This window comes from Peromyscus californicus, unplaced genomic scaffold (genome assembly GCF_007827085.1).
Source record: "Peromyscus californicus insignis strain IS unplaced genomic scaffold, ASM782708v3 Scaffold_7__1_contigs__length_154581171, whole genome shotgun sequence".
NCBI classification, from domain to species: domain Eukaryota; kingdom Metazoa; phylum Chordata; class Mammalia; order Rodentia; family Cricetidae; genus Peromyscus; species Peromyscus californicus.
This window is the reverse complement of record NW_026294595.1, coordinates 15,322,726-15,348,293: the sequence shown is the minus strand read 5'-3', so window position 1 is coordinate 15,348,293 and position 25,568 is coordinate 15,322,726. Positions and strand designations below refer to the sequence as shown.

Below are 25,568 nucleotides of genomic sequence, written 5' to 3'. Positions count from 1 at the left end.
TGTAGTAACTGGAGCCAGACACTAGACCATATGGAATTGGAGTAGCTCATTCCTGTCTCCTCCAGATCTTGAGAACATTCACCTGACAGTCTCTGGGCCTCTGCTGAAGAGGAGCTGCTCTGTACCTCTGCCTTCCATCCATGGGGAGATCTCAGATGAGCTCAGGCAGTCCCAGGGAAGAGGCTTTAATCTTTCGGCCTCCCAAGGTAAAGGTCCCCTGTTCCTGCAGCTTGTTGCAATGACAGTTCTGTATATCTGGAAGATGAGTCAAGCTGCCCCCTGCCCCAGTTTCATCTTGTCCTGACCTAGACACCCTGAACTTGGTACCATTTGTGGCTGGACAAGAGCCTGTGGCCCTGAGGCACTCTCTCCCTGGGGCTGAGTCATTGGTGGGTGTCTTGCTGCTTTGTATGTCCTGGTAAATTCTGCACACTGCCTTCTTCTACCAGTCCTGTGCATGCTACCTCCTCCGCTGAGCCCTGGGCCCGCCCAAACCATCGGCCATCATGGGCGGCCCCATCTTCGGTGTCAGGCTCACCTCTGCTGGGTTCCCATCACAGGCTGACATGCTCTGGGTCCCCTCAGCCTCCTCTTGTTTACAGCCTAGTGCCCAGAGGTGCCTGACCTCACTGCTCCCTCCTCTCTGTCTCCCTTTCTTTTGTGGAACTTTTTGGCTTCCTGGCCCATTTAAAGGCTGTCAGATTTCCTCTTTTCAGACCTGGTTGATGGCCACTGTGTTCTGCATGGTTTCTGGGCTTCCCACCCACCCACCCCCCGCCGCCATTGTTTCTTCATGTGCTCTAGTGGTTCATGCTCATAATCACAGCACTTGGGAGGCTGAGGCAGGAGAATTGTCTTGAGTTTGAGACCAGAATAAGACTCTTGTCTCAAAAACCATCTTCAGCTGAGTATAGTGACATGTGTCTTTCATCCCAACACTTGGGAGACAGAGGCAGGAGATCTTTGTGAATTCAAGCCAGAGTGGCCTACATAGTGAGTTCAAAGCCAGGGCTGTATAGTGAGGTCCTGTTTTGAAAGAAAGAAAGGTAGAAAGGAAGATGGGAGGAAGGGAGGAAGTAAAGAGCAGGAAGGCAGGAAGGCAGGCTAAACATTTGGCACCTTGTAGTTAGCTTTTGTTGTTGTTGCTTTGTTTTTTGAGACAGGGTTTCTCTGTGTAGAAACTGGCTGTCCTAGAACTCACTGTGTAGACTAGGCTGGCCTTGAACTCACAGACATCCACCTGCCTCTGCCTCCTGAGTGCCAGGATTAAACATGTGAGCCACCACCCCCAGTTGTAGTTAGCTTTTTATGTTTTATTCTTTGCTTATTCTTGGTTCATACATATATTCTAGATTATTTTTGTTAGTTTCTGTGTTGAGGTCTTTCATTCATCTGTTTTTCATTTTTCGGTGTAAACCAGTGAAATTTAGCATATCTTATTCTGTATGGTAGTCTACCAGTATCATTAATGAAACGATCTCTGACTTTATTTATTTATTTGTTTGTTTTTATTTTATGTGCATTGGTGTTTTGCCTGCATATATGTGTTTGTAACTGGTTCCCTGGAACTGGAGTTACGGACAGTTGTGAGCTGCCATGAGTGCTGGGAATTGAACCCAGGTCCTCTGGAAGAGCAGTCAGTACTCTTAACTGCTGAGCCATCTCTCCAGCCCCCATTCTCTGGCTTTTTAAAAACGCTATCTTCATTAGGTATTATGTTTCTGAGTCTATGTGAGTTTTTCATCCCTAAAGTATTAGCTTTTATTGATTTTTTTGTTTTTGAGATGGGGCTGGGATTTTTGTTTGTGTTCTGACAAATGAAGCTTGCCTGGAGATCAGAGGGCGAAGCTAGCCACTAGTTAACCACAGAGGCCAGGCAGTGGTGGCCCACGCCTTTAATCCCAGCACTTGGGAGGAGGAAGCAGGAAGATTAAGAGTTCAGAGCTACCCTGGACTACACGAGATTGAACCAGTCTAAAAGAGAAACAGAGCTGGGCAGTGATAAATCACTCCTTTAATCCCAGCACTTGGGAGGATCATGCCTTTGATCCTAGCACTAGGGAGGTGGAGACAGGAATATAAGGCGGGTAGAGACAGGATCTCACCCCATTCAGTAGAGGTAAGAAGTCTCTGGTGGCTGGCTGCTCTGCATCTCTGTTCTTTCAGCTTTCACTCTCGATATCTGATTCCATGTTTTAATATAATAAGACTAATTAGGGTCACACTACATCACTCTGTAGCCAAAGCTAGCCCATGGTTTCCAGGAATCTGCCTGTCCCTGCCTCCCAGCACTGGGATTACATGTAATGTGTTATCACAGTGGCCTTTAGACAGGTGCTTGGGATCTGAACTCAGGCCCTAATATTTGCATGGCAAGTACTTTTACCCACTTATCCAGCTCCCAAGCTTCTGTTTTAGCTATGTTCCTTTGGCATGGGAAAGGTTATGTTAAGGGTATAGTTCCCCCGACACACTTATCTCTCTCTCTTTCTCCCTCCTCCCTCCCTCGGCACAGTCTTGCTGTGTAGCTCAGGCTTGAACTCATAATCCCCCCACCTCTGCCTCCTGACTGTGTAGGTTACAGATGTGGGCCACCTGCATGGTTGGCTTAGGTAGTATCATCAAACCACAGCCCCTGCATCCTGGGCACATGCTTTCACATGGCATGTAGTATATCTCAAGGGCTTCTCTCCAGGCACGTTGCCCCTTTTTCTGGTTCTGTCAGCATCCTGTGGCTGACTGTTCTGGATAGAATGTGCCTTCTCTTGGTGCAGGTTTGAAATATCTGGCCATGAGCTACTTTTCCAGTGACTTTCCTTCTAAAACTGACAGTTTTTGCATGTTTGATGCCAGCCTCAGTGATTGCTTAGAGCTAGTTTAAAGATTGATTTTCATTTTTTTTTTTACATATAGGGGCCATTTTTTAATTCAAATCATCACATTCTACTTCCTGGCCCCCATAGGCTTGTAGCCATATCATAATGCAAAATGTATTTAGTCCAACTTCAAAAGTCCCCAAGGTTTATCACAGTATCAGCACTGTTCAAAAGTCCAAAGTTCAATGTCTCTTCTGAGATTCATGCAATCTCTTAACTGTAATCCTCTGTTCCCAGTCGGTGCTGATTTTCATTTTAAAAAAATTATTTGTGTAGGTATGTGCATGTGAGTGCTGGTGTTTGTGGAGGTCAGAGGCTTCAGATCCCCCTGGACCTTGAGTTACAGGGGTTTGTGAGCCACCTAGCGTGGATGCTAGGAACTGAATTTAGAAGTCTTGCTGCTAATACTGAACCATTTTTCTAGCTTCTAGAACTGGTTTAAATCAGTGATCTTGACCTTAAATTTTCTTTCCGGTTGGAACACCATGGGTAGCCACTGCAGCTTGATGTTCAGGTAGGCACCTGAAGAATCGGAGTCCTCCCCACCACTCAGAGAAAACACAGTGGACCCTCGTGGCTACAGTCTGGCTTCAGATTTAGCCTGCTTGAGCTTGTACATTCTCTATGTATGTATGTATGTTTCTATGTATCTATGTATCTGTGTGTATGTGTGTGTGTACACTTGTGGAGACCAAAGGACAATCACTGATACCATTTCTCAGGAGCTATCACTTTTTTTTGAGAGAGGATTTTTCACTGGGAACTGGGGTTTGCCTAGTAGTCCAGACTAGCTAATCTGGCTAATGAGTGAACACCAAGGATCTTCCTGTTTCCACCTCCCAACTGACTTTTCTTTTTATTTATTTAAAAATATTTATTTATTTATAATTTTTCATACTTATTTATTTATTTTATTTGTATGAATGTTTTGCTTGCATGTATATATGCACAACACATGTGTGCCTCGTACCTGAAGAGGTCAGAAGAGGGTGTTGGGTCCCCTAGAACTGGAATTACAGCCAGTTGTGAGATGCCATTCGAGTACTGGGAGTCAAACCCATGTTCTCTGCAAGAGCAACAAGTGCTCTTAACTGTTGAGACATCTCTCCAGTCCCTATTTGTTTTTATTTTATGTGTATGATTGTTTTGACTGCATGTATGTAAGTGACCTGCATGCATGTCTAGTGCTCACAGAGCCCAGAAGAGGGTGCTGGTTTCCCTGACACTGGAGTACTAGTGGTTGTAAGCTGCCGTGTGGATACTAACCACTGAACCGTCTCTCAGCCTCATGCCTGACTTTTAATGTGGTGCTGGGGGTGTATATATAAATCAGTTCCTCATGCCTGTGTAGCAGGTACTTTATCGACTGAACTGTCTTCCAGTTACATGCAAATAGCATGCACACAAAATAAATAAATAAAAATATAATAAAACATTTTTAAAAAGCAAGGCCTCAAGCCAGGCAGTGGTGGCACACACCTTTTTTTTTTCCCTCTGATCTTCAAGCAAACTTTATTTATTAACAAACAAATAAAATATCACATTTCCCCCTTTTTCTAATAAAAATAAAAAATAATAAAAAAGTTATAACTAGTATAAGAAAAACAATATACATTAAGTATAATAACTATATACAATAAATACAAGCAATAAATACCTCAACAATGTCTAGTCCATTTGCATTTGACAAACTCAGAGAAAATATTCCATTATCTATCCTATTTTGGTAAGTCCAAAATGTACCTGATTTACTTTCTATCCTAACTTATATTACCAACAGAGAACTGTCTTTTTTTTTTTTTTGGTTTTTCGAGACAGGGTTTCTCTGTGTAGCTTTGTGCCTTTCCTGGATCTCACTCTGCAGACCAGGCTGGCCTTGAACTCACAGAGATTCGCCTGCCTCTGCCTCTTGAGTGCTGGGATTAAAGGCATGCGCCACCACTGCCTGGCCCAGAGAACTATCTTATAATGTCTTTCAAATTTATACACTTTACACCTCTTTTGTGAGTTTCTTTTCTGAAATTCTTAACAAGGAAAACTATAACTATCTAATCTTCAACTCCCTCAGAGACCCAAGAAGGAAATAATATTACTTAGTAAAACAGGAAGTACAAACAAGCGACTTCCAAAAAAAAATGTGAGTTGACAGAAACAGCCAACTGCCTGGACAGTCACCTGAGGTTTCTCTGCACAGTTGGGGCATCATCTTCAGCCTATAGGCTTAGCGTATCTGACAGATTCATTTGTGGTACACACCTTTAATCCTAGCACTCAGGAGGCAGAGGCAGGTGGATCTCTCTGAGTTTGAGGCCAACCTTGTCTAACAGTGAGTTCCAGGACAGCCAGAGCTGTTACACAGAGAAACCCTGACTCAAAAAAAGAAAAAGAAATAAAAGTAGAGCAAGGCCACCACATTGTTTGGTTCTTTCTGCATGTAACTGTTTCTCTTTCTGCTGTTTTGACTTAATGTGATGAAACAAGAGCGCCCTCACTAGAAATTGACCCTATGGAGCCAGACAGTCTTGGGCTTCCAACCTCTGAAACCATGGGCTAGATGAACCTTTGCTTTCTGTAGTACCACCCTCAGATGTCCTGCTGTAGCAATACAAAATGGACTAATTGTGACAAAAAATGCCAGCAATGCAACCTTGCTATCTAGAGGTTTGAGTCTTATCTACCAAGTTCATGCTGATAGATGTTCACTCAGCCCGCCCATTGTGTGCCTGGGCATATGGGCCAGCAGGTGGACAGCGAACTGAGTCTTCTTTCTGTTTGTAGAAAGCCACGAGAGGGCCACCTCAGACCTGGGGATGGCATACAACCGTGCCAGGGTTTTGCCACACTCAGATGAGCAACTTGGGAACTCTGTGGCCAGCAAGGTATAACCCTGCCTCTCCTTCTTGTCCCCTTGGGGCCTTGTCTACTTGCCTGCTAACTAGTGCTTTGGGGTGTGGTCCATATCTGACATCACCAGTATTGGCAATGAGTCATGGAGATGCAGTTACATTCTTTCCTCATTACATCTCTGCTGATGGCTTATATCTTTGTTCCAAGTCAAAGAAAAACGTGATTGTTGCAGAGACCCCCTCTGCCATCTTCCACTACTCAGAAAATTCCTGGGATGATACTGGGGCCAGTGGGAAGACAGACGCTATCTTCAAAGCTGCCACGAAGGACCTCCTTACCCTGATGAAGCTAGATGTAAGTGTGTGGGCTCAGAAAGAGGGTGGTGACAATTCCTGATTCCCACAGTACCTGCTTCTTTATTTCCCCTGTTTGGGGCAGCACATCCTTCTAATGCTACCTGGGGTGTCTGCGACCTGCACTATGGTCCTCTTCTTTATCCAGGCCTGCCAGTAGTAGGGCTCCACATCTGCAGGTGTAGCCTTGGCCGAAATCAGTGTATTGGTGAGCTTTTAGAATCACCTGGGCACTCGAAACGACATCTTCCTCACATGTGTTTTTTAGTTTTTGGGTTTTTTTTGCTTTTTTTTTTTAATGTTAGCATTTCTTTTTTTATATATATCTTTTTTTATTTTGCAATACAATTCAGTTCTACATATCAGCCACGGATTTCCTTGTTCTCCCCCCTCCCGCCCCCCCTCACATTCCCCCCAGCCCACCCCCCATTCCCACCTCCTCCAGGGCAAAGCCTTCCCCGTGGACTGAGATCAACCTAGTAGACAGGCAAGTCCAGTCCCCTCCTCCCAGGCCGAGCCAAGCGACCCTGCATAGGCCCCAGGTTTCAAACAACCAACTCATGCAATGAGCACAGAAAAATATGGAACGCCTCACAAATTTGCATGTCATCCTTGCGCAGGGGCCATGCTAATCTTCTCTGTATCGTTCCAATTTTAGTATATGTGCTGCCAAAGCGAGCACCTCACGTGTGTTTTTAGTAAAATTTCCCTTTGTTTCTTTTTTGGGGGGGGCGTTGTTTGTTTTTTGTTGTTGTTTATTTTGTTTTGGGTTTTTGTTTGTTTGTTTTTTGAAACAAGCTTTCTCGGTGTAACTCTGGCTGCCCTGGAACTCTGTAGACCAGGTTGGACTCAAACCCAAGAGATCTGCCTGCCTCTGCCTCCCAAGTACTAGGATTAAAGGCGTGCATCATCACCTCCTGGTGCTGTTATTTTTAAATCTAGGTCTTACTATATAGTCCAGGCTGGCCTCCTGCCTCAGCTTCCTGGGTGCTAGCGTGAATAGGCATGTGCCACCATGCCCAGCGTATCCCTCATTTTTTAAGTGCATGAACATATGTGTATATACATGTGTCTTATTCAATGTTCTATTGCTGTGAAGAGGTGCCATGACCATGGCAATGCTTATAAAAGAAAGCATTTAATTGGGGCTTGCTTACCTTCAGAGGTTTAGTCCATTATCATCGTGGCAGAAAGCATGGCAGCATGCCGACAGATGTGATGCTGGAGAGGTAGCTGAGAGTCCTATATCTGGATGGACAGGCAGCAGGATGAGAGAGACACTGGGCCTGACTTGAACATTTGAAACCCCAAAGCCTCTAGCCCCCCAGCCCCTGTACATACTTCCTGCAACAAGGCCACACCTCCTAATCCCTGTCAAGTAGTGCCACTCGCTAATGACCAAGCATTTAAATCTGTGAGCCTGTGGGAGCCATTCCTATTCAAACCACCACAGTGTGTGTATATACATGTGGAGGCTAAAGAACAACTTTGGTTGTCATCCTCAGGAACATGTCCACCTCCTTTGAGACAGGGTCTCTCATTGACCTGAAGCCTGCTGGGTAGGCTGACTAGTGGACTTCCAGGACCCCCTTGTCACTGCCTCACCAGCACTGGGATTCTAAGCACGTACCACCGTGTGTCTGGCATTTTAAACATGGCGTCTAGGGATCAAAGTCAGGTCCTTAGGCTTGCAAGGCAAGTGCTGTACTGACTTAGCCATATCCCTAGCCACATTGCTCATGCAATTTAAAAATGTGAAGACCTTGCATACAGAGGCTAGGAAAACACCTGTGTTCACTTTAATGAGGACCCACAAAACCAGCTTTATTAGTTACTCTCTTTTGTTGTGATAAAACACCATGACCAAGGTAGCTTATAGAGGAAAGGGTTTTTTTGGGGCTTACAGTTCCAGAGGCTACATCACCAACATAGTGGGGAGCATGACAGCCATCAAGATAGCCTGGTGCTGGAGCAGTTCCTGAGAGTTCACATCCTGGTCCACAAACAGGAAGCAGAGGGGCACAACTGGGAATGGTGTGAGTCTTTTGAAACCTCAGAGCCCACCCCAGTGATACACCAGTCCAACAAGGCTACATCTCTTAATCCTTACCAAACAGTTCCACCAACTAAGTATTCCAATATTAGAGTCTTTTGTTTGTTTGTTTGTTTGTTTGTTTGTTTGTTTTGAGACAGGGTTTCTATTTGTAGCTCTAGCTGTCCTGGGTTCACTCTGTAGACCAGGCTAACCTCGAACTCAGAGATACACCTACCTCTGCCTCCCAAGTACTAGTACTAGTACTAGCTAGAGTCATTCTCATTCAAACTACCGTACCAGTACATGGATAGAACACAAACCCACTCTGCATATCTCGGTCCAGCCCCCTTCTCCCCAGAAGAGGCCCTTCTCTGTACTGGGCTGTGCCTCTAGATGCCCTGGTTGATTCCACTTGATCCTAAGCTGAGTAACTGATGCCAAGTCTGTTCTTTAGAGTGAGTGCTGTGTGTTCAGCATGTGGATTCACTCACATGGTGGCCTGTAGTTGGAACTGAGTCCCTGTCATCACTGCCCATTCTGTGAGTGTATTGATCTTAGTTCTTGGATCACCCACATTGCTGGTGGACACATGGGAGTGCCAGCCAGGGTTACTTTGAGAGGTTATAGTGACCCGGTTGTTTCCAGTCACTATGGGTTTCTTGTTCACCCTTGATGTGGGCCTGGGCATGGATGCCAGGCCATGAACATCCCTAGTTTTCTCCCTCAGGAACTGGGGAGGACTCAAGGCTTGTATCATTACCAGGTGTTGAGAGCATCAAACATTTTCTCTGTCTCTGTCTCTTTCTTTCTCTGTGCCCTCCACTCTCTGTGTGCGTGCATGTGTGCGTGCATGTATGTATGACTGCATGTTAGGCAAGAACTATGTTCCTGAGCCACACCTCAGTTTCTGAATTTTTCAATTTTAAATAAATGTTCTGGAGGTGTAGAGGCAAATTTTTGCTTTAGTTTCTCTTTAGTCACTAGTGAAGTCAGTGCCTTCCATATTTTATGTGCTACAAAAGTGCCTTGTAGCATACTGTGAGACAGACTTGCTTGGGTCTGAAATGGTGTGTGTGTGTGTGTGTGTGTGTGTGTGTGTGTGTGTGTGTGTGTGTGTGTTGAGGAGACTCCACTTCCAGAGCCAGATTCTTAGTGAGCTCAAACATCACATCATGTGTACCAATATGAAAAAAGTATATTACAGGCTTTAATGCAGATACAGTTAGTCCTTGTGTATAGTGCAAGGAAGGGCAGGGATCATACACAGCTTTCCTCATGGGGCTCTGGTTTGCTTTGCATCGTACTAGAGCCAGCCTTTCCTAGGGGCTACTGTACCGCTGCTAGGAACCCAGCCTACCCTCTGTTCTTGAGGCCTGCCCATGTCACCTGTGTGTTGCGGGGGAAGGTTGGCTTCTAGAGAAATGGAGGACCGTCTCATCACAGCCTCTCTGGTCCTCTGTTCAGAAATGGGTTTTCCTTGAAATTTTTGTCATTTCCCCACAGCTTGTCATAGTCCTTGTTCTGTAGTCCAGACTGTCCTTGAACTTGTGATCTTTCCCCACTTGGGCTTCACGAGCTGGGATTGCAGGCATACACGACCTTCACCCAGCTTCTGCATAGCCTTTGAACTAGCTCAACCTTTAGGTTAAAGTCAAAGGGTAAAGGGAAGGCTGAAAGAAAACCCAGACACCTCTCTGTTGGTCCTTGATGCCTTGATCCCACCTCCAGCTCTTCCAGTTACTCTAAGGTTTCTGAGTTCTCTGATAGTAGCTTTTAAAAACTGTTCATTTATCTATTTATATTCTCCCTCCCTCCCCCCCCCACACATACATAAATAAAAGAGAATCTTTAAAAAAAGTCAAGATAGCCAGGCAAGATGGCTCATGCCTTTGATCCCAGCACTCAGGAGGCAGAGGCAGTTGGATCTCTCTGAGTTTGAGTCCAGCCTGGTCTACAGGTGAGTTCAAGGCCAACCTGGTCTACAGAGTGAGTTCCCGGACAGCCAGGGCTACACAGAGAAACCGTCTTGAAAAAACAAAACAAAACAAAAACACAAGGTAGAGAGCAATTGGGAAGACATTCTGTGTCAACTTCTGCCCTCCACGGGTACATACCACACATACACAGAAGATTTTTTTTTTTTTTTGGTTTTTTTCGAGACAGGGTTTCTCTGTGTAGCTTTGCGCCTCTCCTGGAACTCACTTGGTAGCCCAGGCTGGCCTCGAACTCACAGAGATCCGCCTGGCTCTGCCTCCCGAGTGCTGGGATTAAAGGCGTGCGCCACCACCGCCCGGCTAGAAGATTTTAAGATGGAAAACAGAAGAAAGAAAGTAAAACGTTCACTGAGAGTAACAAAACAGGCTGTTGCTCTGGAGGGAACAGAGGCTTCCCCTGTGGGAGCTTTGTGGCTGACTCTTCCTTTTTCATTTCATTATCATCATGATCATTATCATCATCATTCTTAGAGGGGGGCCGGGGAATAAAGGAGATGGAACCTAGGACTCCACACATGCTAGGCAAGTACTCTAACACTGAGATTTTCTCCAGACCACTGGTGGTTTTAAAGGGATTCAGACACAGACTGAGGAAGCCCAGTGAGGTTCATACACATGTGACAAGGGAAAACCCATACTAGCTCTGTCATGTGAAACTGCAGACACCTGAAGGCAGAGAGCAGGCCCCTGTTTAGAATGAAGATAGACCATACATGACTCCTCAGCAACAGCACTGGAAGCCATCGCCCCCACCACTAGCACCAGCCTACTGACTGGGAGCTCTTCCCACGCTAGTCCTTCAAAAAACAAGCAATGGAGCTGGTCCGGCTCTAAAAGAGTTTGTGTTTAGTATGCACGAGTGTGAACTCTAGTGCATACACAAACCGAGGCAACAGAGGAGGTATACCTGTCACAGCCACTCACTTCAGACTAGACAAAACACAAAACCCACTAGCGATGGGGCTGTTCAATGGCTCAGTAGGTAAAGGTAAAGGTGCTTGCTGTACAAGCAGGACAGCCTGAGTTTCATCCCTGGAACCCATGTGTGGTGGGTTAAATAAAAAGAGCCCCCATAGGCCCATGGGGAGTGACAGTTTTAGGAAGTGTGGCCTTGTTGGAATAGGTGTGGTCTTACTGGAGAAAGTGTGTCCCTGGGGGCAGGCTTTGAGGTTTCGGATGTCAAGCCAGGCCAGTGTCTCACACTCTCTTGCTGCTGTCTGCCGATCCAGATGTAGAATCTCAGCTCCCTCTCCAGCACCATGTCTGCCTGCATGCAGCCATGCCTCCCATCATGACATTAAGGGTCTAAACCTCTGAACTGTAAGCCAGCCCCAGTGAAATGCTTTCCTTTGTAAGAGTTGCTGTGGTCATGATGTCTCTTCACAGCAATAGAAACCCTAACTAAGACACCATGTAAAGGTGGAATGAGAAAACCTACTCCATAAAGTTGTCCTCTGACTTCCATGTGCACACATGCACACATTCATGTGTGTGTGTGTGTGTGTGTGTGTGTGTGTGAGAGAGAGAGAGAGAGAGAGAGAGAGAACGAGAACACACCTCATGTTTGTGGGTATCCGTAGATCCTGGAACTGGAGTTGCAGGTGGTTGAGAGCAGCCTGACAAGGGTAGGGTAGGGTAGGGGATTGAGTTCTGGAGGAAAGCAAGTAATCTTACCTGTGGAGCCATCTCTCCAGTCCTTTACATTGGCTTTGAGACAGTGTCTCACTAAACGCAGTGCTTACCAACCCTTTGCTCTGAGGTGATGTCTCTCTGTGAGGTTGAAGTGCGTTTCTTGTATGCAGCAGAAGGATGGATCCTGTTTTCTCATCCATTCTGATACCTGTATCTTTTTATTGAGGAATTGAGTCCATTGATATTGAGAGATATCAATGACCAATGATTGCTAATTCCTGTTATTTTGTTGTTGCTGGTAGTGGTGTATGTGTGTGTGCTTGTGTGCTTCCCTTCTTTTGGTTTTGCTGGTGTGAAATTATTTATTTCCTGTGTTTCCATAGGTGCAGCTAACCTCCTTGGGTTGGAGTTTTCTTTCTAGTATCTTCTGTAGGGCTGAATTTGTAGATAGATATTGTTTGAATTTGACTTTGTCGTGGAATATCTTGTTTTCTCCATCTATAGTAATTGAAGGTTTTGCTGGATATAGTAGTCTGGGCTGGCATTTGTAGTCTCTTAGAGTCTGCAGGACTTATGTCCAGGCCCTTCTGGCTTTTAGAGTCTCCATTGGGAAGTCAGGTGTAATTCTAATTGGTCTGCCTTTATATGTTACTTATGCTTTTTCTCTTACAGCTTTTAATATTCTTCTGTATGTTGAGTGTTTTGATTATTACGTGGTGAGGAACATTTGTTTCTGGTCCAATCTATTTGGCGTTCTGTATGCTTCTTGTACCTTTATAGGCATCTCCTTCCTTAGGTTAGGAAAATTTTCTCCTATGATCTTATTGAAAATATTTCCTGGGTCTTTGAGCTGAAATTCTTCTCCTTCTTCTATTTCTATTATACTTAGGTTTGGTCTTTTCTTAGTGTCCCATATTTGCTGGATGTTTTGTGTCAGAAATTTTTTAGATTTAACATTTTCTTTGACCAGTGTATCTATTTCTTCTATTGTATCTTCCACACCTGAGCGCTTTCTTCCATCTCTTATATTCTGTGGCTGATGCTTGCATCTGTAGTTCCTGTTTGCTTACTTAGATTTTTCCATTTCCAGAATTCCCTTAGTTTGAGTTTTCATTATTGCTTCTATTTGCATTTTCTGGTCTTGAACATTTTTGTTTCTGTCAACTTTTTTCATGACTTTCTTTAAGGGACTTACTCATTTCCTCCAATTTTTTGTTTGCTTTTTCCTTGATTTCTTTAAGGGATTTACTTACTTCTTCTTTAAGGACCTCTATCATCTTCATAAAGTTGGTTTTAAGGCCTTTTTTGTATACTTCTTCTGTGTTGGAATATTTTGGCTTGCTGTAGTAGGATAGCTAGGCTCTGATGGTTTCATATTGCCCTGGTTGTTGTTATTTGTTCTTAAACTTGTGTCTAGGCATGTGGATTTGGGGTGATTGTAGATCTAGGTGCTGCCCAGCTATGAGTTTGTATTCTTTGGATGGATGTTTTGTTTCTTGGTTTCTGTCTCCTCTCTGGTCTTCTGGCCTGTGTGGCCTGTGGTTGAGCAGGGGGTCTCCACCCAAGTGGGGGGGTAGGACACAGCCAGGAGGAGGGGAAAAAGGATTGGGGATAGTGGAGGTGCACCAAGAGAGTGGAGGAGGTCCACGGATGGGTGGCCTTCCTGGAGTTCTGGTGGCCAGTGTGGTCTGTGGTTGAGCAGGGAGTTTCGCCCAAGTTGGGGGCTGGGACACAGTGGTGAGGAGGGGAGAGGGGATTGGGGATAGGGTTGGGGGGGCGTGGAGGGAGTAGAGGAGGTCCACAGATGACCTGTCTGGAATTCTGACAGCTAGTGTGGCCTTTAGTCCAACAGTGAGTCACCAACTGAGTTCACCTACTTGTTCTTCTGGCTGATGTGGCCTACGTTTGAGCTGGGAATGTTTGCCCAAGTTGGGGGCCTAAGTTTGGTTATTTTATATGGTTCTATGATTTCTACTTAGAGAAATCTGCTATCACTATTGAGATGTTTCCAGTTTGAGGCTAGGAAGATGAATCAGTAGGCAAAGTTGGGGAATATTATTTTAAGGTGTGTTACTTTTGTTTACGATGCATTTGTTTAACTCTGTGAAACAACACATGCTTGCTGTCCACGCATGAGGACCTGGGTTTAGATCTCCAGCACTCATAGAGGGAGTGGTTATCATAGGTGTAGGTAGCTGTGTGTGTGTGTGTGTGTGTGTGTGTGTGTGTGTGTGTGTGTGTGTGTAACCCCAGCCCAAGGTCAGTGTCAGGACAGGGACAGAGATAGGCAAGTTCTGGGGCTGTTTAGTTAGAGACTCAGTTTCAAAAAGTGGGTAGAGGGACTAGAGAGATGTCTTGGCAATTAAGAGCATTTGCTTCTCTTACAGAGGACTAGGGTTCAATTCCCAGAACCCAGATGCTGGTTCACAACTCTGTAACTCCAGCTCTAGGGTATCTGACATCCTCTTCTAACCTCTGTTGGCACTGCATGCACCTAGTATGCTTACATACATGCAGATAAAACACCTATAAACATAAAATAAAAATAAATACTTAGCCGGGCGGTGGTGGCGCACGCCTTTAATCCCAGCACTCGGGAGGCAGAGCCAGGCAGATCTCTGTGAGTTTGAGGCCAGCCTGGGCTACCAAGTGAGTCCCAGGAAAGGTGCAAAGCTACACAGAGAAACCCTGTCTCGAAAAACCAAAAAAAAAAATAAAATAAATAAATAAATACTTAAAATTTTTTTATTTATGTGCATTGGTGTTTTGCCTGCATGTATATCTGTATAAAGGTGTTGGGAATCCCTGAAACTGTAGTTACAAATGGTTGTGAGCCACCATGTGGTTACTGGAAATTGAACCCAGGTCCTCTGGAAGAGCAGCCAGTGCTCTTAACCACTGAGCCATCTCTACAGCCCCAAATAAATTCTTAAAAGCAAACAAAAAGTGGAATCATGGGTAAAGGCACTTGCCATCAAGCCTGATGACCTGAGTTCGTTCCCTGGGACCAACATAATGGAAGGAGAGAGAACCAACACCTGCAGGTTGTCCTTTGACCTCTACATGTACAGTGTGGCACATGTGTGTTGCTGCCTCCCCCACAAATAAATACATAAATGCAATAAACATTTTTTAAAGGTGGAGAGTTATAGAGAAGGACACCTGACAGCAGCTTCTGGCCTTTATATACACACATATGGACACCTGTGCAAAGACATGTGTATACATGCATACACCACACACACACACACACACACACACACACACACACACACACACACATGTACACACACAAAGATATTTCTAGGTATTGCTAAATGTCTTAGAGTTTCCTTTTTGTTCAGTAGCATTCTCTGTAAGAGGTTGTTCCATGGAGCCATGTGTCTTTAGTCCCTTCTGGGTCTTGCTCAGGCCATCTCTGGCTCTGTGTGTGGCATTGAAGCATTCACTGTTGGCATTATGGGAGCCTTAAGAGGACACTCTTCTTTCTACAGTAGATGAGACTGTTTGGCTAGTGTCCGAATTCCTGGTTAGCCCAGTAACTATGTAGGTGACTGAGAGGTCCACGCTGAGCTAGCTGTGTGTCCCCACAGCTTTTCTCTTTGGTTCCCTTCTCTTTCTGACTTTTTTCTCACAGCTTCTTTTATTGAGCTAACTTTTCTTCCCTTGAGTCTAGCAAAGGTTCAGAGATGGCTTCTGATGATTTAACCACCGTGTAGGTGCTTAGAACCAAACCTGGGTCCTCTGCAAGAGCAACAAATGCTCTTAACCACTGAGCCATCTCTCCAGCCCCTTACTGCTATTTCCTAACGGTGGCCAGTGACCCTTCTTATTTTTGTTTTACTGTCACCAAGAGCTGTGAATCTAAGTTCTTGGAGTTTTTCAGGCCATGGCAGGTATCATGCCCACGTACATGCAGACACTCAGTCCCTGCGTGCTCTTGGCTGCTTTGGCATTCTCTGGTCATGTTGAATTCCAGTCTGTTCCTGACCTTATGTGGCATGAAGGAAAGCCAGATTTTGCAGGTGGAATGGGAGATGGTGCCCTAATTAGATTTATCTAAGATGAGCCCTTGTCTCCAGAAGGAAAGAAAAAAGAAAGAGTGAGAACTCTCATGCTGGACCTGAAATTCTGAGATGAAGTGATTCTGCCTTGGTTTCCTGGGTGTTTGGGATTATAGGTGCACACTGCTACACTTGGCAGTTTTTGTAATGAGTATGGAAAGGGTACCCCAGTTTCTTGTCTTCTCGTTTTGACCTTTATGAAATAAACTGCCTTTTCATACTGAAATTAAATTCGTTCTCTGTCCTGTGTAAGTTCACAAGCATATTCCACTGCTCTTTTCTGCAGAATACTGCCTTGTCCATGTTAGTAGACAGTCCCTAGAGAAGCACTTGATATAGCCATACCCATGGTGCCTCTGTCCTATCCTCTCAGGCCCCATCTTTTGTGCCTTCACTTAAGTACCTCTTCATATTCCTTCTTGAAATCTGTTCTGTGTTTTAGGACCCATCCCTGTTGGATGGCCGGGTGGCATTTCTTCAAGTTCCTGCAGGCACCATAGTGTCCAAGCAGGGAGATCAGGTGAGTGAAGGACCTCAGTCCTAAAGGACTAGTCATCAAACTGCCCAGCCCTGCAGCTCTGTGCTGGGTGGAGTGTGGGTGAGGCCACAGTGGTTGGAAGTTGTCCCAGTACCAGACTGCTTGCCTCTGGGCACTGTCTTGGTCTCTAGGCAGCTTGGGCTTAGATGCTGGGCTTCTCTATGGTAGTGCCTACTACTTTGGCTCCTCTTCTGGAACCTAAGGACCTGGGGTGAGATTTTCAGAGTCCCATAATAGACACTAAGAAGTTGGGATTTGGCCCTGCATGTGTTTGTGGATGTTGGATCAAAATATGTGACTCTAAAGGGTAGCAGAGATGTAGCTCTGTAGACAGCTTCAAAGGGATGGGCTGTACCTTCACTTCTCTAGGAAAATGGCTGACATGTAGAGCAGTAAAAGGGTGGGTGAGGAGGAAAGGTATATGTGTCTGAGATTTGAAAAACTAAATTTCCTAAATAAATCCTAGGCACCAATCAACTAAATAGTAGAGCTATAGAACTGCTGTGTTTTCAGTGGAAACATGTGCCCAAGTCTAGGTTACATATAACCTAGAACAGGCAGAGAAGCCGCTGCTTGTACCATGTGTGACTCTGTGGGGCTCTCAGTGAACCTCCCTGGGTTCTGGGCCCGTGGGGCATACTGGGTCACTATCACATACATCTTCCTGAAGCCAGCCTTCTGTTTTTATCAGGATGTCAATATCTTGTTTGTGGTCTCCGGGCTGCTGCATGTCTACCAGCAGAAGATCGACAGCTTGGAGGACACCTGCCTCTTCCTCACACATCCTGGGGAAATGGTAGGACAGCTGGCAGTGCTCACTGGAGAGCCCCTAATGTTCACCATCAAAGCCAACAGAGACTGCAGCTTCTTGTCCATCTCGAAGGCCCACTTCTATGAGTGAGTCACCTTGCTCCCTTCTCTGAGCCACTCTGAATGCTGGGGCACTTTCTATGCCCCTCTCTGTCCTGCTCACCTGTCTCCTGGGTCTTCTGTCCCCGAGGGCTCTCAGGGCTAGGCCTACTGCTGGCCTCACCTGGCTCTTTATCTAGGTGGCTGCATACATTGATACCCATACACAGGCTCAGGTGTTCAGTCAGAGAACCTCCACCTGGCTTTGTGATATCTGACATAATGCTGCTTTCTCTATTGGTTTATGGCTCTGGCCCAGTCACATCTCTTTGTTGGTACATTCTGTGGCACACATTGGAATTAGGGTCTAGCTCATTGCCCATCTGTCTGTTCACAGTAGATCAGGTCTGGGTGGAAAGGCAGGATGTTGGTCATGGAATTTCCTGCTCACTCTCCTTCCTTAAGTGGGACAGAAACTATTATCTATCTATCTACCAACTGTGTTCCTCAGCCCCAGTGATGTCCTCAGCTTGTCTGAGAAGCCACAGGCTGTATCCTCTGCTGGCCTTCCTGCTTGTCCCTGTGACTTCCAGAGCACAAGATTAAAAACTATCTTAATTTGTTCCTTTCAGGGTCCACAGTTTTTCTGAGCTGCCTATCCTCATAGTTATCTGTGCTAGCCAGCGTCCATCTTTCTATCCACATTGCTGGAAGGCCTCGTCTTCATTCATCCTGATTCCTGCTATGACCTTGTAGCTCTCCTGTTTAAAAGTTGGATACATGCTCAGACAGAGAATGGAGGTCAGGGGCCAGAAGGTAGTGGAAACACAGCAGCTTAAAAATCCTGTTTCCAGGCTGGAGAGATTGATGGCTCAGCAATTAAGAGCACTGGCAACTCTTCCAAAGGACCCGGGTTCAATTCCCAGCACCCACATGGCAGTTCACCACTGTCTGTAACTCCAGTTCCAGGGGATCTGGCATCTTTACACAGATACACATGCAGACAAAACCCTAATGTACATAATAAATAAATAAATCTTTGAAAAAGCATTTCAACCAAAGTGCTTCCAAATCAGTAGTAGGTGCCAGGAAAGGGAAGGCATCCTCCTGATGTAGCCTCCCTCTCCTAGGACTTGCCTGAATACCCTGGCCTGGTACCCTGATGCTGTGTCCCCTGATATTCTCAATATGCTGGCGTGAGGACCCCATTTTACAGATGGGAGGCATACCCAGACAGCTAGAACTGTGCCTAGGTCCCTCTGTTAGCAAGAGGCACCAGGATGAAGTTGAGTTGCATGGATCTACTCAGAGATACAGAACATCCTCTCAGTCTACTGTCCCTGCCCTTGTCCATCTGTACCAGGGAATGCTCAAGAAGGATAATCAGAAAGGTCAACAGGAATTGCCTCCTATGGTTGCCAGGACCCTATGGCCTTGCTCTCTTTCTCTTTGCTTCTTTGGCCTTGGCATAGCCTTGCCCATGCATGTGTGTCTGTCTGTTATCCTACAAATCTAGGTAGGATGTCTATGTGTGTGTGTGTGTGTGTGTGTGTGTGTGTGTGTGTGTGTGTGTACATGTCCTTGTCCATGTTTGAGTGTGTCTGGGTTCCTCTGTGTCTGTCTATATGTCCTTATGTTTCTCTGTGGGCCTTTGTGTACATATGTATTTGCATATCTTCATCTATGTCCACATTTGTATGTATGTGCACATATGGATATCCTTGTTTATATGTGTACATGTCTGTTTCTGTGACCTGTTAATGTCTTTGTATTTATGTGACCTTGTTTACATATTTTTGTCTATGTGTGCATGTGTTATGTCCTTATCCATGTGTATCTCTATGTGTCCTATATTTTCTGTGTGTGCATGTCTTTGAATGTCCTTGTCTGCGTGTATGTGGCTGTATGTGCATAAAAATCCTGATACAGGTATTTCTCACTCTGCAAACACAGTCCAGCACGTGTCCTAGGGACTCTCATCCAATCTTGGGGATAAAATTATATCCAGTTGGCTTCTCTGAAGCTATCATCATTTGTCTTACTACCCTGGGATGGTGAAGGGACTCCCATTATCTATTGCATGGAACAATGCTCTATTTTCCTGTGTTTTCTGAACTGGCAGCTCCATCTCCTGTTACTTGGCCAAGGTCTGGAGTCCCTCAGCTTTGGTTCTTTCCTGCCCAGTGCATATAAATAACCCATGAGCTGACCCACAGCCCTGGAGCTACCACGATATCCCTGCTGTTGCCCTGCCTTCCACAGTCTGTCCACACAGTCACCAGAGAGATGACAGTGTTCTTGGGTCAGAACCCTAGGCACTCTGTAACCACCCAGGGTAGACTCTGTGCCTTCTAGGTTCAAAGCCCCCTGAGGCAACTTTGCTAGCATTGGCTACCTCATTGTATTTGCTGCTGTCTACACTCATGGGTCTGAGTATGTGATGGGTGGAACTTTGCTGCCTAAACCTGGAGCTTATGTGTGGCCTGTGTTCTGGGGACCTTAATAAAGTGGACAGCCCTGTGCGTGGTCTTCTCCTGTTCCCCCAAATCCATTGTCCCTGTGCAGCTAAGAGCAGATAGCTGCTAGGCACCATCCTGTCTCTGTCCTCGGCGTCTTTTTCCTTCAAGTAAGCATTGTGTGGTAGGCTGCTTGAAGTTCTGCCTGCTCTCAAATGCTGAGTCTATGTGAGGAGTGGATGTAGTAGGATTGGACTTAAGATTGGGAGGTGAGAAGAGACCCTGATGGGAATGGAAATGACTTGAGATTGCATGACAGGATCATGAGGAAACGGCCAGATATCGTCCTGGGCGTGGCACACACAGTTGTGAAGAGGATGTCGTCCTTTGTACGGCAGATTGATTTTGCTCTAGACTGGATGGAAGTAGAGGCTGGGCGTGCCATATACAGGTGAGGCTCACAGATGTCTAGTGTACAGCAGAAGCCACAGTATATAGAGGGGCCCAAAGGTGTGCAGTGTACAGAGGTCTGCAGGTGTCTCCATCACTGCATATCCCTATTGATATATAGTAGTTTTCCTAATAGACAAGACTACTGTGAAGGTTGTACAATGAAAAGGGTAAGTTTCCTTATCCATTCCCCCACCCCTGGTACCCATAGTAACATTCTTTGACATCATCGTGGGTTCTGTGCATATACATAGACACAAAAGCATCTTCAACAAACATCTTTCCATGTGCATACACATAAACCCACGCCGTGCTATCAAAAGACCCAAAAGAGCCGTTTGAAGTGACTTTGTAAGGTGCTGCTGCTGTGCTGACTCTGGCTGGGCCACCTTTGCTGGCTTCACCTCTGCTCAGGTCACAGACAGACCTAGATTATAGCTATCATTATTTGTTGCTGCTTAAAATTTAAGCCAAGAAAAAGTTAAAATTATTTGAAGTAGTAGTAAACCCATGTGTTAGCACAAATATTTTAAAGTGAAAAGTAGTTACATTTTAAAAATTGTTATTTATTTACTTACTTATTTGAGTCAAGGTCTCACTATATAAGCTTGGCTGGCTAAGAATTCACTATGTAGACCAGGCTGACCTCTAACTCACAGGGATTCACCTGCCTCTGTCTCCTGAGTGCAGTGATCAAAGGTGTGTGACACCCCTGCCTGGCAAAGTAACTGTACTTTACAAACCATAAATTACCCAGAAGTCTACATTCTTTTAATTTGTTGCATCCTGGGATCCGGTTGGCTGTTAAGAAGCTGGTTCTGTGAGCAGCTTAGGCAGGTGAACTGAGCACTTTTGTGTCTCCTCAGGCAAGGGGACAAATCTGACTGCACATACATCGTTCTCAGTGGCCGGCTGCGCTCTGTGATCCGGAAGGATGATGGGAAAAAACGCCTGGCAGGGGAATATGGCCGCGGAGACCTTGTTGGTGTGGTAGGTGTCAGCTACCCTCTTTGCCTTCTATGATTCTCTGGAATCTGCCTGTCTGGTTACCTGAAAAGGAGGAGGAAGCCTGAGTGACCTGCAGAAGGATAGCCATCCCTGACCCCTCCCTGCTGGTCCTGTCCTTTGTCTAGAATCTTATCTTAGCCTTCTGGGAGGTCCAAGATTCTGGTCCCTGGTTTCTGGCTGCTTTCTTGAACCCAGCCAGTACTGAAGCCGTGGTGGATAGTATCCAAAAGGACTTGACTGAGGGTAACTAGCAGCTTACTCCTAGCTTCCCAATGCAGCCTACATAGGCAGGTTTCTCTGTCCTAAACTGTTCCTGATCAGCCCCTGGATGTTGCAGTGTTGGGCTTGTAGAGCTATATAAGGACAGTAAATTCCAACCTGCACTTCTGGCTTCTGCTGTTTCGATATTTTGTTTGTTTTTCTTTTGAGACAGGGTCTTACTCTAGCCCAGGTAGGCTTGGAACTCACCATGAAACTTGAGCTGGCCTCAATGTTTACATAGTGGTCTCACTATTGCCTCAGTTTCCTGAGTGTAGATTATAGACTTTTAAAGCAGTAAACTGTAGTCAGAAGGTTTCTCAGGTCCTGCAGCCATTTATAAAATAGTCACTCAGAGGTTTATATTAATTATAACTATAACTGCTCGGCCATTTTACTGACTAGCTCTTATGCTCAAATTAACCCATAATCCTTATTTATATTTAGCCACTTGGCTTGGTACCTTTTCTCAGTTCTGCCTTGTCATCTTGCTTCCTCTGTGTCTGGCTGGCGACTCCTGACTCTGCTCTTCCTCTTCCCAGCTTTCTCCTAGTCTGGTTGCCCCACCTATACTTCCTGCCTGGCTACTGGCCAATCAGCATTTTATTAAACAGTGTACAAGAGCATTATCCCACAGCAGTAAACCTATACAGATTAGCACAAATACATGTATTTTAAAGTGCATGAGTGTTTTGCCTGTAGGTATGTTTGCATGCCTGGCATGTGGGCCTGGTGCCCACAGAGACTAGAAGAGGACATCAGAGGTTACAGTGGTGGTTCACGCCTTTAATCCCAGCACTCAGAAGGCTGAGGCAGGTGCATCTCTGTGAGTTCTAGGCCAGCCTGGGCTAGAATGAAGAAAAAGAAAGAAAGAAAAGAAAGAGGGCATCAGCTCCTCTGGAACTGGAGTTATAGATAATTGTGAGCCATTTTGTGGGTGCTAGGAATCAAACCCAGGCCCTTTGGAAGAGCAGCCAGTGCTCTTTTGTTTTTAAGACAGGGTCTCATTATGTAGCTTTGGCCATCCTAGAACTCATGCTGCGGCTAGTGCTCTTAACCATGGAGCCATCTCTCTACCCTGAGCACAAATATTTCTTAAAAATAACTGTACTTTGGCCGGGCAGTGATCGCGCATACCTTTAACCCCAGCACTCTGGAGGCAGAGCCAGGTGGATCTCTGTGAGTTCCAGGACAGCCTGCTCTATAGAGTGAGATCCAGGGCAGGCACCAAAACTACACAGAGAAACCCAAAAAACAAACTGTATTTTATAAACAAACAAAAATTACCTGAAAGACTATATTCTTTAATTTGTTGCATCCTAGGGTCTGGTTAGCTGTTTTTTGTAACCCCACCACATCCTGCTCAGTCTGCCACCCCCTAACTTCCCACCCCCACCCCTGCCCTGCTTCTTCTTTGACACAAGGTCTCACTGTGTGGTCCAGTGTCTTAGTTAGGTTTCTTTTGCTGTAGTAAATCACCCTAATCAAAAGCAACTTGTAGGGGAAAGGAATTATTTTTCTTATGCTCCCAGGTAACAAGCCATCACCTAGGAGAGGAACTGAGGTAGCAGTAGCAACATGGAGGAATGCTGCAGCTGACATAATCCTCATGACTTGCTCAGCCCTCTTTCCTACACAGTCCAGGACCACATTCTGCTTTGTTGTTGTTGTTGTTGTTTATTTTGCAATACAATTCAGTTCTACATATCAGCCACGGATTCCCTTGTTCTCCTCCCTCCCGCCCCCCTCACCTTCCCCCCAACCCCCCCCCCATTCCCACCTCCTCCAGAGCAAAGCCTCCCCCGCGGACTGAGATCAACCTGGTAGACTCAGTCCAGGCAGGTCCAGTCCCCTCCTCCCAGGATGCTTTTTTTTTTTAACAAATTTTTTTTTGTTTTGTTTTGTTTTTGCTTTTGTTTTTCGAGACAGGGTTTCTCTGTGTAGCTTTGCGCCTTTCCTGGATCTCGCTCTGTAGCCCAGGCTGGCCTCGAACTCACAGAGATCCACCTGCCTCTGCCTCCTGAGTGCTGGGATTAAAGGCGTGCATCACCACTGCCCAGCTCTCTTTCTGCTTTTAAAGTTTTAAACTGCTGTTTTAGGAAGTTTAAGGGCTTTTGCTATCTGATAACAGCTAATGGCTGCTTCCTCCTGTGCAGCCCCCACTCCCCCACCCGGCCTCCCCAGTTCTGCCTCGCACTGGGTCTTCCATGTCAGAGTTTGGGACTCCTTGGCCTTAGGGTAGCCATACTGTGTGCAGCCTGTGAGTCCAGATGCAAACTCCTCTTTGGAAGCTTTCAGAGCTGGCCAGATGCTGAAATAGATGCCTCCGTGCTCTGAGGGACAACACATCTGATGTGGGCCCCTAGTGGAGGGTGTGTCTTCTTTAGAGACAGCCCAGGCCTGTGTCTAAGAACTATCGAGGTTGCTAAGGGTGCTTGTGGCTTCTAGAACATCCAATAATTTGGACAGCAGTCACATGTGAGAGCCCACAGGCTTCTTGAAGAGTAAAGACTTGGCAAGGTCGTTTTGCTCCTTTTCAGGCTTCCTGACCGTGTACAGAGCTCCTATAGGCTGCTGTGCTGGCTACTTTTATGTCAACTTGACACAAGCTAGAGTCATTTTAGAAGAGGAAATTTCAATTGAGAAAATCCCCCAACTAGATTATGGGGCATTTTCCTGATTGATGATTGGTGTGTGTTTTGGAGGGGGGACCAAGTTACTGTGGGTGATTTAAGAAAGAAGGCTGAGCAAGCCCAGAGGAGCAAGCTGGTAAACAGCACTTCTCCATGGCCTCTGCCTTAGTTCTTGCCTCCATGCTCTTGCTCTGCTTGAATTCTGGCCCTGAATTCCCTCAGTGATGGACTGTTACCTAGAAGTATGAGATGAAACAAACCTTTTCCTCCCCAAGGTGCTTTTGGTCATTGTATTTTGTCACAGCAATAGAAACTCTAAGACAGGGGCTGAGGAGATGGCTCAGAGGTTGAGAGCACTGGCTGCTGCTCTTCCAGAGGACCTGAGTTCAATTCCCAGCAACCACATGGTGGCTCACAACCATCTCTAGTGCCCTCTTCTAGCCTACAGACATACGTACAGGCAGAACATTGTATATATAAAATAAATAAATTAATTAATTAATTTTTTAAAAAAAAGAAAAAGAAACTCTAAGACAACTTCTATTCACCTGACCTGCACATACATTTGGCTGGACTCCAGGTGTGGTCAGCCTGGCCCTTCTGGAACCTTGGAACCTTGGGTGATTTGTGAGACCTCAGAGTTTGCTTCTTCCTTAGGTGGAGACACTAACCCACCAGGCCAGAGCCACCACCGTGCATGCTGTCCGGGACTCAGAACTGGCCAAGCTGCCAGCAGGAGCTCTGACATCCATCAAGCGCAGGTACCCACAGGTAAGGGTGGTGCAGAGCCCCTGTTCTAGCTGCACAGGTGAGGATTTAGTCAAGTGCACATAGACACACTATGGAGCAGGTGGATGGGAGGTTGTAAAAGTGATTCATGAGGTCATACGCTCAGACCAGGGACTCCTTTATCTATTGTTGTGTGACACTATTCCCAGGGAAGCCTGAGCAGACCAAACTTAACTCAGATATGGAATGGATAACAGACCAAAGTAAGGATACCACCAAAGTGCAGCTTGATAAACCAGTGAGTTTCATTGGGGTTGCTTACAGGAATATGGTGAGAGGTTGCTTAACAGGAGCAGAAATGACCCAAAGACAGCTCCGTCACCAAGAGCCCGCCCCAGCATGGGTGATGGCTCGCAAACGCTGGAAACCTGGAGCTCACTGCACAGCCTGCAGGCAGCTCGAAAAGGTTGTACAGTGTCTTCTCCAGAGAGATCAGATGAGTTGAGCCTCTTTCAGGCAGCTCTGCTGGTCTGACAGTATCTTCGACAGACTTTGCTGCTTGTATATGCTCATACATAGAAGAGACTAGTGTGTGTGGTAAGTTTCAGGGATGGCCTGAAGCCTTGAAGTAGTTTACTTCCTGAGCTTGAGGGGCTTCCCTGCAGAATAGATTAATAACCCTTTAGAATATCCTGTGTCTTAGCCGGGCGGTGGTGGCGCACGCCTTTAATCCCAGCACTCGGGAGGCAGAGCCAGGCGGATCTCTGTGAGTTCAAGGCCAGCCTGGTCTACAGAGCAAGATCCAGGACAGGTACCAAAAGCTACACAGAGAAACCCTGTCTCGAA

At 45.9% G+C, this 25,568-nt stretch overlaps 1 protein-coding gene and 1 non-coding gene across 4 annotated transcripts in view; one reads left to right on the top strand and one right to left on the bottom strand.

Moving 5' to 3' along the window:
• The window catches only part of Pnpla7 (patatin like phospholipase domain containing 7), an 81,221-nt gene that overhangs the window by 24,695 nt on the left and 30,958 nt on the right, over nucleotides 1-25,568 (top strand). For 2 of the 3 annotated variants that reach the window (XM_052725479.1, XM_052725478.1), the window contains 8 exons: nucleotides 66-206; nucleotides 5,655-5,755; nucleotides 5,931-6,077; nucleotides 16,244-16,321; nucleotides 17,031-17,236; nucleotides 19,964-20,095; nucleotides 20,961-21,084; nucleotides 24,651-24,764. In XM_052725479.1, coding sequence (XP_052581439.1) covers nucleotides 66-206; nucleotides 5,655-5,755; nucleotides 5,931-6,077; nucleotides 16,244-16,321; nucleotides 17,031-17,236; nucleotides 19,964-20,095; nucleotides 20,961-21,084; nucleotides 24,651-24,764 — 1,043 coding nt within the window. The remainder of the gene's footprint in view (nucleotides 1-65; nucleotides 207-5,654; nucleotides 5,756-5,930; nucleotides 6,078-16,243; nucleotides 16,322-17,030; nucleotides 17,237-19,963; nucleotides 20,096-20,960; nucleotides 21,085-24,650; nucleotides 24,765-25,568) is intronic. The other variant, XM_052725480.1, reaches the window with a different exon arrangement.
• LOC128102798 (U6 spliceosomal RNA) lies at nucleotides 6,652-6,758 on the bottom strand. Its single transcript, XR_008215546.1, has one exon. It is a non-coding gene; the product is annotated as a U6 spliceosomal RNA (small nuclear RNA).